Below are 14,887 nucleotides of genomic sequence, written 5' to 3'. Positions count from 1 at the left end.
GGCTAGTCTACTGTATTCGTGCAGGTCTCGGGCAGGTCTCGGTTCGTCTCGACGACGGGTTTTTTAATCTAATGTCAGAACTCAGAACGGCCTTGACAAACAAAACTCGGAAGGTTTTGGAGTGTATAGAGTAGGTGCAGAGACAAAGTGTCTGCTATCTTAAGATAGAATCCTGTGTACTCTGTTTACCAAGCCAAGCTGACCAGAAAACGGCGCTAGCCATGCCGATGTGGATATCTAACACTAACAGTTAAGATTTAACTGCACCAAATTGCAATTCATGTGAATTGCACCCAAATCACAGAATGCACTAAATAAAGATAGCTTATTTCCAATCACTTAAATTTGAATCAAATCAGTAACTGGGAAGCATCGACATGGATGTTAACTTTCATGTTATCACTCAGAACAACTCACTCTTTGCAAGTGATCATGGCCAATGCTGGCCTACACAATCTGAAACAGAAGTTGGCCGTTTAATTATTGTGTGACAAATCTTTAAGGTAGCTGGGAGCAAACATCAATGCACGAGATGATGTACATACATGTAGGCTTGGGCTGTGGCAAGTTGAATTCAAAGTCAGATGAGAAATGCAGTTCCTAGATCACACAAGACCACAGACTCACAGACAGACAGACAGACAGAGAGACGGAGACAGAGACAGATAAGACAGAAGAGTGAGTTGTTTTGAGCAATGGCATGAAACTGAAAGTCAACGTCAGTATTGATGGAGGTAACAGAGTCCTTGGGTATAAACAAATTCTCATTGTGACCTTTGTGTTGATATCATATTTATATATTGTAGTTTGGAATAAGGCAATGTAGATCTGGCAACCTAATAGGATTGTATTTTTAAAGAGCTTCATGCAATCTGTAATACCGGTAATCAGCATAAGATTCTGGACATCTGCAGAAGGACAATGGCAATTGTTTCGGTATCACCACCATGGTCTTATGGCAAGAAAGGGATATTCACTTCAATGTGTTTTTCAATGTTGAGAGGCATAATTGCAATTACATGGTTCCTAGCCCATCAGGGAAAATTATCTTACTTTTTTTTTCCAGTCAGGGAAAAGTCAGGGAATTTGATAAAAATGCCTCAAATCAGGGAAAAGTCAGGAAATTTTGATTGGTCCAAAAATCGAAAGTAGTCAGTCAGACTCTGTTATATTTTGTTGCATCAACAGCTATTGGACGACCAGTTTTATACTGCAAATAGTTCACTGCAACAACATAGAAAGCATGTGAAACTGGAAATTAGTTGAAATAATTATCATGGAATTTTGAGACTTCATCAGGGAAAAATCAGGGGAAAAAATCAGGAAATTTTGTTTTCTTCCAATGCTGGCCGATGGGAACCCTGAACTACTGAGTGTTGGAAGACAAGCTGTAGATATCTAGATATTAAGTTGTACTGCAATAAGAAAAGGGTCACACATTTGTGTCCACTGTAAACTATTGCTGTTTGAAACTTGCTTTCACATTTTGTGTCTTTTCATTGTTCTTCATTGCTGCGTGACATGGCAGAGGTGTCAAACACCGAGGGTTTGCCAACATGGACGTGGAAACCTGGTCGTGTCAGGACGTTGCCAAGTGGCTGGCCAAAAACGGCATGGGCCACTACAGCAAGGAGCTTTGCAGCAGGCACAAGGTCGACGGCCAGGTTCTACTGTCGCTCACTGAGGCAGACTTACGCAACCCTCCCCTTTCCATGGCAGTCCTGGGCGACCTGAAGCGGCTCGCAGTTCTCATCAACAAGCTGAGAGAGCAGAGCGGTTCTGACAGCCCTGGTCACGATCACGCCCTGTCCAATGGCTATATGCACTTGACATCCACCACCGTGGGAGACGGCCGCAAACAGTCGGACTATGCACTAGAAGACTGGATGGATTCCCCAAGAAATCATCTAGCCCCAAAGCTGGAACCGGAGTATGTGAAGACATTCCTCAGCTTCGTCTACGTTTTTGCCGTCTTCCTCTTAACAGCATTCGTGATGACAATTGTCCACGATCGCGTGCCTGACATGGAGCGCTATCCTCCGCTCCCCGACATTGTCTTGGACAGCATACCGTACATACCTTGGGCATTTAAAGCATGTGAGATATGTGGTGTTACTCTTGGAATTTTTCTATCTCTGATTCTCATTCTTCATAAACATAGGTGAGTCTAAACATTTTCAGTTTTTTTTAAAATCTTCTACCTACTCTCTCCTTCTCAAAATCCTTTAGATCCGTCCCTGCATCACTTTTCTTTTGATTTGATTGTTATATCATATGATGTAATCATATTATTGTGTTGTAATGATTATTATGACAACTTTGATCGTTACTTTAAATATTGAAGGTGAAGTAGGAATTTCAAGTACAAACATCAAAGTGTAAATGAACTGTCATTGTCAAATGACCTTGTACATATGAAAGCGTGTCTTAAACACTTTAAAGGTGACATAAACAAAAGCTTAAGCTGTTTGCAAACTTGAAAGCACCCTTGGGTACTGATTGCTCCCCTCCCCCACACACACAAAGAAAAAGAAAGGAAAAGAGGAAAACATATCAATGGATGCACCAGACCAGAATATATGTTATACTTCCTCTAATATGAAATGAGGATATATTTTGTCAAGGTCGGACTACACCAATACAGTGATAAATGCTATATTTTCACAAATTTGTATGTGTTTGGTCTCTTTGATAGGAGCATCATATCCAGGCGTATCTTTGCCATAACTGGGACAGTCTTTCTCCTACGCTGTGTGACAATGTTTGTTACATCCCTCTCCGTGCCTGGAACTCACCTACAGTGTGCTGGAAAGGTAAGAAGACTTCCTTTCTTTGGCCCAGTTTCCATTCTCAGCCCTCATTGATTGTGTACACCTGTAGAACAGACTGCTGAGCTGCAGATCTTCTACTTAAAGGGATCATATAGTTTTGGTTGAGACCTAATTTCAGGTTTCTAACATTTTTTGGTGAGATAATGAGAAACCTTTTCTGAAATATGAAAGAGCATGTAATTCTATGAGGAATTCAATGTTTATTTGATTAAAATTGGTTTTGAAATGGCTGAGATATCCAAACAAGAGCGATTCTAATAAAGTGGGGGACCCACACTTTATTGCGATTGCTTTGTTTTACTTTGTTTTTGGATGTTTCAGTCATTCCAAACCCGATTTTCATCAAATAAATTTTGAATTCCTCTTGAAATGGTAGTGCTCTGTACTATATCATAGGTGTTTTCTTGGTATCTCACAAAAGGTTAAAAGCCAAATTCTCATCTCCACCAACACTGTACCATCCCTTTAATATTTGTGATGATATTAATGGAGGTTTGTTTGTTTTTTATCATTTTTTATTCATTCTTTTTTTCACTCCTTTTCACAAAAGTCATGGATTTTACTCTTCTGCAGCTGTTCAATTGCAACTGTAATAACAACCTTTTCAGCCCTTTGATACAAAGTTTCATATCTGTTACATTAAGCATAATCACAATGAGGATTTCATGTGTTGCATATGTATTAAAGTTGACCCGTTTTTATAGATTTTAAAAATAGTGATCATTAGCAAAACATTATTTGAAATTAAAGGCTTTAGAGTTATGCTCGTAAATGTTTCTGCCACCAAGCATCTCATTTCTACATTTGAGTGCACTATTCTGTTTCTCTTACACACAAATACCAAAATAGTGTAGGTGCACTTGAGTATGAACACTTTAAACATCGTTTGATTCCAGGAGGCTACTCTCATCAAATCTTTGACCTGTAAATGACACATATTTAGTTTGTGTTTTGTATGATCACCTGCTTTGCACGTAATTGCCATTATCATTCCTTTTGTTTTGATTGTTTTCTTTTCATGTTTTTGTCTCAAAGGTGTATGGCAGTACATGGGACAAGCTGTTGAGAGCAATAGAAATCTGGTCTGGTCTGGGGATGAGTCTAACAGGGGTACACACGTGTGGCGATTACATGTTCAGCGGTCACACCAGTTGCATCACGCTGGCCAACTTTTTCATTACGGAATGTAAGGAATGTTTGACAAAGTCCCAAATTTCAGTTGCTTTAGTTATATTCTGTAAGTTTGATTGTGATATTTGCTTGGATAAGTTTGCATATGAAGTCAGATTATTATTTTTTTCTGTGTTTTTATTTCTAAGAAATCTAAAATTCTTAACCTCCTAAGAAAAAACCAATATCATACATTCATAGCAATGATTTAACCCAGTCAGCGTGGCCATTGTTTTTGGAGCCAGATGCTGGGAAAGCCCATTCAAATGAGGTCAATAGGACTGCTGATTTGACTTCATTATAATCGGTACCTTCTTAAGAATACTAATGGGAGACCAGCAAAAATACAGTAACAGAAAATCGGGACTGCTGAATTCACCTTGTTAAAAATGGCGCCACGTTGTAAGTAAGCTCCCAGTTTGTAGATTGACTTGCTGAAGATATGGTTTCCTGGCTACTCCCAAAAAAAGTTAAATGATTAACAGCAAGACGTTTCAAGAATAATGGATCAGACATTATTTGAACACCTCCCCCCCCCCCCAGAATGAATGGCTATTTTAAATGACATGCTTGAAAGGGGAGAGCGTGGTGTGGATTCCAGTAATGTAATAAATTAGTAACAAAACCAATTAAATCAAGGAGGTCTGAATTAGACAAAGTTTGCCTCATTTTGCCATCTCCAACTACCCCATCCCCCCCTCCCCCTCCTCCCCAGACTCTCCCAGGCGATACTACATCTTGCACACGGCCTCCTGGGTCCTCAACCTCTTTGGGATCTTCTTCATCCTGGCTGCCCACGAGCATTACTCCATCGACGTGTTTGTGGCCTTCTACATCACCTCGCGCCTCTTCCTCTACTACCACTCCCTGGCCAACAACCGCGCCCTGCAGCAGGAGGACCGGCGGGTGCGGGTGTGGTTCCCCATGTTCTCCTTCTTCGAGGAGAACGTCCACGGCATCGTGCCCAACGAGTACGAGTGGCCCGCCCCGCTGGTCTGGTTGGCCCGCGGGGGCAGGTGGGACTACCAGTGTGCCAGCATGGGTCCTCAGCAGCAGGGCCGGAGGAGGGCCCGAAAGGCCAAACTTTAAGGCCAGAATCATCCAGAGAGAGAGAGAGAGAGAGAGAATGGTGATGTAATGAGTGTGGCAGTCATCAGCTGATGTTTGCAATCTAGATTAGATAAGTGGATTATTTTGTAATTGTCACCTAAGATTTGTATGCTTGAAAATGTGCAGAATACGAATTACATATACATGTAGGTGAACTATCGCTCTGCCATCGTGCAATTGAGATATGAGAGGAAAGGGTTGCGCTCTTTCAATTTAAATATCAATTTTTTTTTTTTTTTTAAATGAGTAAAGAATGATGTTGGAGTTTTATTGACTACTCACTCTGAAGAAATAATAAATATTCCTATATTATAGACTATAAAAATCTATAGACTAATCAATAGACCTTTTAAAAGTACTTGTGTGGCTGTAGATTGATGCATCATATTTTTAAATATTTTTTCTTTAGAATGAAAATTTGAATGTTTTAAGTGATATTTTTAGCTTGAATTTTTATGATGATTAATGTGCACTAGATGCAGAGACATATATAAAAACCAGAATGTACCTGCCAGACTCTGTGATTGTGGAATAGGCAAAAACATGATGTGAGCTGCCTCTCACAGCCTGATAGCCTTTATTGAATGATGCCAAAACTTGAGAAATTGAATTTAAGAAATGTGTGTGTTTACATGTATTTATGTCTCTTTTATGGAAATCAATCGTGTTTTTTTCTTGAAAATATGTGAATTACATTCCTGTGAGTTAAGCATTGTTTAATTCAGCACAGAGGTAAATGAGCTGTTGATAACGAGGTGTGGGAATGATGCAAGTGTTGGGGAGATGTGTCTTTATCAAGATCAATCGACCGACTTGGTCAAGCCCAACCAGATGCCGTGTGCAGCACGTGACGGGGCTGTGTATAGTTAGTCTCATTTGTGAGGTCAATTGTTTTCAAACCCATTGGCAAAACACTTGTGCCCTCATACGCTTTCCCTCTTCAGAGACCTCCCAACCATTCTGAATTGGAGGAAAGAATCCGAACTTTGACCATTCCCTGGTCTCTTTCAATATCAGTTTCCTATTTTTCTTGATAATTTTACGACATACTTCTGTAGGAACTGCTCTTTCTTTCCTCCTTTTGAGCCAAATTATCCCAATTTTTCAGTCAGAAAGGTTGGGAGATCTGCCTCTTTACATAGGCCTTTGAAGGGGACTTACAAGCTGCCAGTCATGAGGCAAGCTGCTCTTGTGGCAAGGCATGTAATTGCCTCTTCTTTCGTCACCTGAAGTAAATCCCAGCTCAAACTCACATTTAATCCGGAACATTTTATGGGCTGCTGAAGAATGAGTCAACTTTAGCTACTTGTACTAACATGGAACGGGTTTACTTTCGTACTAGTGTGCTTCAGCCAAATTAGCCTAATCAAATCAAATGAAAGTATTGCATTAATATTTGAGCCAATTTCACATAGTACCGCTTTACCTTGGTTGACAAATACACAAAAGTCATTGTTTTGCTTTATGCTGCTCTTGGTGCATACTGTATACGCCGAATATTTCGTGAGGTTTTTATTTTCGCGAATTTTGTGAGTCGGGTGCTATTCGCGAAATTAAAGACACGCGAAAATATTGACTCTGATCCCGGGGGGGGCGTTTCATGAAGGAACTTGTCGGATAAAATGTCCGACAAGTCAATTATATCCGACAAGTTCAGAGAAATCAGCCAATCAGACTAAAGAATTTCTCAAAACTTGTCGGATATAATTGACTTGTCAGATATTTTATCCGACAAGTTCCTTCATGAAATGCCCCCCCCCCCCCCCCCCCCCCCCCGATGTGAATGTACAATGTGCGCGTGTACACTTCTCCGTTCCAGTACAGGACTCCACGATCGCGAATTTAACCACTCGCGAAATTGTCGGGAATAACCAATTCGCGAAATTTTAGACTCGCGAAATATATGGCATATACAGTACTACTGTATGCAGGGTATATTTGTGATGTTTTCTCAAACTTGCGAGTCAATTGATAATTGCAAAATTAACAACTCACAAAAATATTGCCTTAATATCACCAAAAATGTATGTGCATATAATCACGAAGGTGGAAAATCGCTAACCTCTTCCCTTGCAAAGGAATAGTTTTTTTTTTCCCCCCCATTACATCAGTGTAGTTCATTGATCGCAAATTCAGCCACTCACAGAATAATCTTTAAAGTTGCAAATCACTAAATTTTACACAGTATGCAAAATGTGTGGCGCATGCATTAATTGCTACATTTGATGTGTTTATAGCATTGTTTAGGATACGCGATTCACTGATTGTCATCAAGTTTAAATACCATATCTAGATTTGATGTAGGCAGGTAGAGTTTAGAAGAAAATTCATATGTTTGAATTGAATGGCATGTAAAAGGAGGTAGTCATCATTCTCATTTGCAGTATTAACATATGTGCTTGCAGTATACAAACTATTTTCTCAAAGTGTGAATATTCTTCCATATTTGAAGTGAGATATTCAGCCAGCTGCAGAAAATTCATCTCTTATTTATATTTTTTTTTTTCAGAAACATTATATGTTTGCATTATTGTCACATGAAATGAATAATTATATCAATAGGAAATGCAAGTTATATATGTATATATTTATGTAATGAAATGTTTATATCACTATATAATTATTACTCACAGTAAGAGAAGATTACGGGTAATTCATTTGGAATATGAATTTACCAGTAAGAGATTAGTAAGAAAAAGAGGAAAGTATAATGATAAATAGAAACAAAATCACATAGCCAGCTCATGAGGTAATGGAACAGAAAATACAAAAAAAGAGATAGAGGGAGAGAGAAAAATGAAATGATATAATGGGATATATGACAACAGACAAAAATTAAATGAAGCAACAGAACTTACCAATATATGTTTCTTGAAGGTGAAGTGAATATCATTATACAACATCTCATGGCTGTGTGTCTTGATGCAGAATGATTTTTTTTTTTCTTGAAATGATATTGGACAAATATATTGGACAAATATATTGGACAAATCTTGCATTTGTATCAAGACACTTGTTTACTTATTTAAAGCTGCTTCAAGAGCCGGGTATATTAAATGATTACCTAGTGTCATTCCATGTTTAATCAACTCACATTGTGTTTAAGTTTTTACAAGTGAATGTAAAGGTAGCCAAGGTGCAGAAATGTCTCTATAGGCCTTTATACACCAATGGCACAATATCACCACTCCATTGCATGGCTCACAGCAAGACTCTGTATTTTCCTGCTAATACCACAGAGAGATGGACAATAGTCCAACTGAAATTTCATTTCTTGTTTCAGTCGTCAGAAGATGATGTATTTTATGGCTTAGAAGCTCAACCACAACCGTTTCTGCATCTGACAGCCAGAGATTTTTTTTCGGGTGGTGACTGGTGACTGTGCAGTCCCATCTGAAGAAAGTTGTTTTGTGGTACTTGCCATAACGGTGGTTGTATTTGAGTGACACATCAACGCAATGCCGTGTTTCGACATTCACCAAGGTGCACTCCTTGACCGGTCTTGTGAAAAGTTGTGCAGGAGTGATTACTATCAATGTCATGTGTTTAGCTTTTTGCCAAGGTGTCCTTTCACTACACCGCATGGAATTGGATTTATGTCACAGCTTTTGGACATATCATCATGTGCAATATAGTACTTTCATGGCTAGCCGGTTAGATCACATTTCTAAAATGAATTCTGTATATATGGCATGCAGCAGTGCTCAGAAATTATCACGTGTTTAACTATGCCACTGCCACACACCAAGTTTTTAGTGGCAATATACAAATGATGCATAGATCCGAGTGTGTCAGTGGGAATTGTGTGCATAAGGAATTATGGAATGTTTAACCTGCAAGGTGAAGCCAAGTGCGATTAGACTAAATTCCATACCATGCAGTTACTGCATTCACACTTGCCCTACTGATGCATGAAAGACATGTGCATCATCTGTTTTATAGAATGGGGACAAATGACACATGCTTATCTAGCCAGTAGGCATCTTTTACGTACTAAAAGCATGAAAACTTGCTTAGTGGAAGAACTCTTCCTACAAGTGTGCAAAAGCATGTTTACTTTGGCTATCATCAGTGAGGCATCATGCAACCAGTAAAAATCAGCACACAGCTCTTGACCGAAACGATCGCAAAATTTTCTCAACCCATTCTATAAGAGCTACTATATGTTTATCTCTGTGGATCATGAATATCTTGGGGACAGGTCAAGATATGAGACTTTGAGTACTTGTGGCAATATCTGAATATAGATATACAATGTATATATTTGTTCTTTAACCCTATCGCTACCAAAGACAACTTGCGTGAATGTTGATGCCATTTCCAGATGAAATTTCGTATAAATCATGATGCTTGTTTGTGACAGTGATAGTATCTTGTATTTATTGTGGAGATGTTTCGCAAATTTTAACAATCTCTCTGAATTCTTGTCACAAATTGATTATGTGCACATGGACATCATTTTCAAAATAACTAGAGGAATATGTTTATGATTTTTACAAGCTCCAGAGATGAAGTACTAAAGACAAGTACATTTATTGTATATGAAGATTTTTAATATTGAGTATTTTTTTAAATGTGGGATTAAAAAAAAAAAATTGTTGTAGTAATTTGCTGTACTGAGAAATCTTGTACTTAATTGAAATATGAAGGGTTCAGTTTGCTATTTTTGAATTACAGACTGCGGCAAGTTTGATGTGCATTTCATTTTTCATGTTTATTCTTTTTACTTCCCTTTGCCACTGTATGTGAGCCATTGTTGATGCATATGTTTCTTTATGCAAGTGCATGGTGGCAGGGGTTTTGTGGATACTGTATGAGTTTGCCATTATATGTGATATTCACTGCTATATTGCTCGTGAAATGTTTTAGTCAAGCACGGGCAGTACAGGGTATAAATATGACATTCATTTGTATTTGGAAAAATGAAAGATGCTTGCCACATAGATATCACAAATATGTTCAGTTTTGTGTTTGATTGAAGGTGTTTGTTATGCATCTGCAAAGTCTCTATTGGTCCCAGGTATGTTTATTTTCGGTTTTGATGTAAAATACATTTACTTCCTCTGTATTTGAAAAAGTGACAAAAAGTAGAAATCTGTATCAAAAAAAAGAAGAAACAATCTGTATACTAAAGATATATCAGTTGGCATAATCATGTAACACTTTTTGTAAAGGGTTGCTGCTTGTAGAGCATGGGAACACTTTATTGATCTTGCTTCAGCATCTAAGTTTCCCGATAGAGCTCCATGGGCATAAATGTGCCTTAAGAGGGCAGTGTTTGTCAGTCGACATTTGAATACTCGATATATTTGTTGTTGATGTTGTTAATGTCCCAGAAGTTTACTTTATGCTGAACACCTGCCAACACAGATCATTTCATACACTGAAGACTGGTTTGGTAGACACTCGTAAAGGACAAGTTCACCTTCATGTACATGTGAATTGAGAGAATGCAGCAATCTTGCAAAATTCTCTTTAACCCTAATCAGGCTGGGCTTTTTTGGCTATGCTATATCTTGGGGGGGGGGGCGGATTCCGCCCCCCCTTCAGCTCTCGCCTATGGAACGCGTGATCGCGCCGAAAATCGGCACACGCGACGCCCGGGACGTATACTATCAAAATGTACGGTTGCTTTCTCCAAAAAATTGTTCTTATATTTTATATTAATTAATTATTGTAATTTATGCATAAAATCAGTTTTGGGCTCTAAATCACTTATTAATGCTCTAATTAAGCAATTTTCTTTTTTAAAATGTTTCTTGTATCATTCTCCAGAGACATAGGATAAAAAAAAAATCTGTATCGAAATTAATTTCTTATGTATTTGATTGTTTTTTTGAATTTCTTATGTATTTCTTTGTTTTTCGACCTTTTGTTTTTGTTTGTTTTTTGGCCAAAATTTGTCACAGACATTTTTCGAAGCTTTATTATGCTAAAGTAAATTAATTTCGTCCATTCTAAGTCAAGGTATGAATTTTTATGTGAATTAATTGAAAAAACACAATTTGCATTGGATTTGTACACAAAATCACGTTTTGGAGCAATTTTGGGGTTGACAAATTTTTTTCGAACGGGCGTCGCGTCAAAACGGTACGCGCGGGCGCAATAATTTTGGTCTCAAAAGTTGCGCGATACTTGAAAGAAAAAAGTCATGAAACATCGCGGCGGGAGCTTATCACGCTGCAAAGATATTGCGCGAAACGTTGAGGGGGGGGGTGGATTCCGCCCCCCCCCCCCCCCCAGCCTGATTAGGGTTAATTATGTTCCATGTATGGTTCTACACCTGTGACATCATAAGCTGTGGTAGTCTTCTCATGCAGCAGTGACTGCTCAGAAACTTCAAAATTCATAACTTTTGAACGGATTGTCCGATTTTTCTCAAACTTTCATTGGTGCATTCTACTAGTATTGCTGCATTCACTTTTCAATAGTCCACATGTAAATGAAGGTTAACTTGGCCTTCAAAAATGTAAACAATAAGGAATGGTCTGTGTGGGTGTGCTGGCATCCTGGTGACTTTTGGCTGTCGGGGTAATTGCTGCTTTTGTGCACAAGACACACACCAGAAACCACTGTCAACTTAATTTGAACGGCATTTCTCCTTTAAAGTCATATCTAGCAACATTGTGGTATAGTTTTTCCTTTAATGCTAGCATAGAGCCAAAGTACAGTGTACAGTATTTCATTGTTGTTATTGATGACTTGGGACTATTATTTGTTATCAAAAACATTTGAAGTTAAACGAGTAGAATTACAGTCTTTTTATTAGTTCGTATTTTCTAACAGGTGTCTGAATAATGTGTTGTTCCCAATGTTTCAGTACTAAGTAATCAATAAACTGTACTTTGGAAGTTTGAGCTAGAACCTTTTTGTGGATCTGAGTGACAAATCAAATCTGCAGCATCTGCAGTACCTTATTTTTTGTTTGGTAAAAAACAAACAAATATCAAGATGATATTGAAAGATTAGACTTTTTGTGATTTTGTGACAAACTTCTGTTTAGTGTTCTTTGGTAAATGTAGCCTAATGCAACACAGGCTTCTTACAGTCACGTTTGTGTGTTTATAGCTAGTTTCCCTTTATATTTGTAATGACTATATCCTGAATTATTTGTATGGGATGACATTTTATAATAATTGATACGTAAATAATTTCGCTTCTTAACAGGGTATAGATGCACAGGGGTATTTTTTTTTACTGTTTGCCAAAATATTTGTAAGATGTATCTGGAATTACCTCATAACTGGCAAAGGCATTGTGTAGAAACACTTAAGAATAAAAGTGAGGCTTTGGTACGCTGCATTTCCAGCTAAATTGAATACTTATTCTCTGTATTAATTGTTGCAAGCAGGATTGTACCCATGTAACTGGAGAAAGCCACTAGTACAATGTGCAGGGAATTATACTTTGCCGCTAACAAGAGTTTTTCTGAGAATTTGAAATAAAAATGGAAAAAAGAAAATATAAATATTATATTACTAACATGGAAGTTCTCATTCATCTATGATTAGTGTATTTCCCACGGTGCTTTGTCAGAGGAAGTCTTCCGGAAGACCATGTGAGCCTGGCTGGACTGCTTCTTCTAGAAAACGGTGAGGTGTACATGTGATTCTTGACTGGTTGCATGCACAGGGAAAGCCCGTTTTGATGAGGTTGCCGTGACTGCAGATTATACCAGGTTATAAACTGGTCCAATGTGCCTCGTACAAATGTAAATATCATGAAAAGAGACCACCTAAAGTGTAAATACAACTTACGTTCACACGCTGTTCCTAATCTTTAAGTTTAGGTCGAACACTTAACCCTCCATGATTAGCTTGTAAGTTAGCACCGTGTGGATGCACTCAAAAGTTTGCAATCTTAAAGTTAGTCAATGAGTAGAACCACAAGACATGTCGGGGTTTATGCATTATCCACGAGCCAGGGGAGGTCCCCACTCGTAGTTTCGCTCCGTGTGGACACAATAATCAACGAACTTGTGAGTTAGCGTGAACCTCCCTTCTCGTTCGCTTCCGGGTCAACCTCCAGCTGCGCTATTTTGTATGGGCACAAGGTCATAGCGAAGACTCTACACTTCCGGTATAATCATCGAGTGGGATTCGCTCGTAAGTTGTGTGAACCCATTTTGTGAATTCATGTGTGGAGCCAATCATGCGACAGTTTTCGACCCAAACTTCAAGTTTGGCAACTGCGTGTGAACGTAACTACAGTAGGACCTATTAGAAAATCAGTACCACTGAATTCACCTCAATAAAAGTGGTACATTGTTGTAAAGTGAGCTGGTTAAAGTTATCCTGTACATGTATAATGATAGAATTACCTTGACATGCCTCAAGCATTTCAGAATGATGCTATACACGAAGACACATTTCTCTGATTTTTTTTTTCTTTCCCTTTTTTCAAGCCATTCATGAATTACAGGCGAGAAAGATTATGTTGCAAACTAGGGAAGTAATAATCGAGTTTCCTAAGTTGTACAGGTGGTAATTTCAATTCCTACTCAATTAACAAACATCACTTAATGTCACAGCGGGATTTTTCATTTCACAACTTCAGTATTTAAGTGGCCTTATGCTTGCAAAGGCAGGACATGTACTTGTATGTACTATCATATACATATACATGTACCAATGGTATATACCATGTGTGTAGAAGACAGCCTGTGGCTAGTGAACACACCAAAAATGACCAGCAGAAATATATTTGCACACACACACACACACATTTTATTTGATCCGCATATTGGAAGTGATAGTAGTACTGTAAAAGTGGAAATTTTCGTGGTGTTGAAATTTTCGCGCATTTCGCGCAACCAGAAACTAGCGCGAAAATAAAAGCACGCGAATATTTTTGCTTGCCATATGTTCCCGTACTTACTGTCTTGATTCCGCGGAGTTAAAAACACACAAAACTCTTCTTAACGGGCCGAGTGTGAAAAATTAGTCGCGTGAAAATATCCACGTTTACAGTATGTAGAAGGAATGACATGATAGCGAAGTGCATTAATTGCCAATTGGCTATTAAAATTCCAATTTTTGGGGGGCCTCCCCCTTCGTCAGAGATGAAAATGCTATTTAAGATTAATACATTTCTCTATTGTGTCATTCCTTCTATCTATCTATCTAGATCTATCTATCTATCCATATATATATATATATATATATATATATATATATATATAGATATATATGAGTGTGTGTGTGTGTGTGTGTGTATAAGATGGTTATGCAAACAGTATGATGCATGTGCAGTATGATTGCGTGTACAATTCTACATGAGTATTGCGCGATTGAACATGAACTCACACCGGCGGGCAGACAGATGAATTGTACGCACAATGGTAATAGTGAAATTGAAACAACTGAGAAGTCAAAAGTGTCATTACACATTTAATTTATTACTGCTGAAATTCATATGCCAAAGTGATTTCAGTAATAGCAAATGTACACGTGGAAAAATACCTCTGCCATCACTTTAGCACTCCGTAATTTATTACAGAGACTGAAATGTGTAATCAAATATATACAGAAAATGTGCCACACTGTCAAATTGCCAGCCTCCATTTCCTTCTCAATTTGAAGGTCTCTCTAGACAAACTCATTGTCGAGAAGTTGGCTGAATAGTTGGCATGGTTACATGGATATGGATGGATACATGTATACGGATGGCGGCTTTGTCGCCAAGTTGCCCTTACAGAGCAGAATGCATACCCACACAGGTACTTGTACACATTCAAGTGATTTGTAATGGAATTTCAATGGCTGAACGGTTCGTTC

The 14,887-nt window shown here is 38.3% G+C and overlaps 1 protein-coding gene across 1 annotated transcript; it reads left to right on the top strand.

Moving 5' to 3' along the window:
• Positions 1–1,556: 1,556 nt before the first annotated feature.
• Positions 1,557–5,090, top strand: LOC140228857 (sphingomyelin synthase-related protein 1-like). The gene is made up of 4 exons (XM_072309127.1): positions 1,557–2,161; positions 2,696–2,813; positions 3,867–4,017; positions 4,717–5,090. The coding sequence occupies exons 1-4, from the start codon at positions 1,557–1,559 to the stop codon at positions 5,088–5,090; spliced, it is 1,248 nt and encodes a 415-aa protein (XP_072165228.1).
• The last annotated feature ends 9,797 nt before the right edge of the window (positions 5,091–14,887 follow it).

The sequence above is a fragment of the Diadema setosum genome, chromosome 5, assembly GCF_964275005.1.
Source record: "Diadema setosum chromosome 5, eeDiaSeto1, whole genome shotgun sequence".
In the NCBI taxonomy this organism is placed as follows: Eukaryota; Metazoa; Echinodermata; class Echinoidea; order Diadematoida; family Diadematidae; genus Diadema; species Diadema setosum.
The sequence above is the reverse complement of the archived record's forward strand: the minus strand, read 5'-3'. Positions and strand labels throughout refer to the sequence as shown.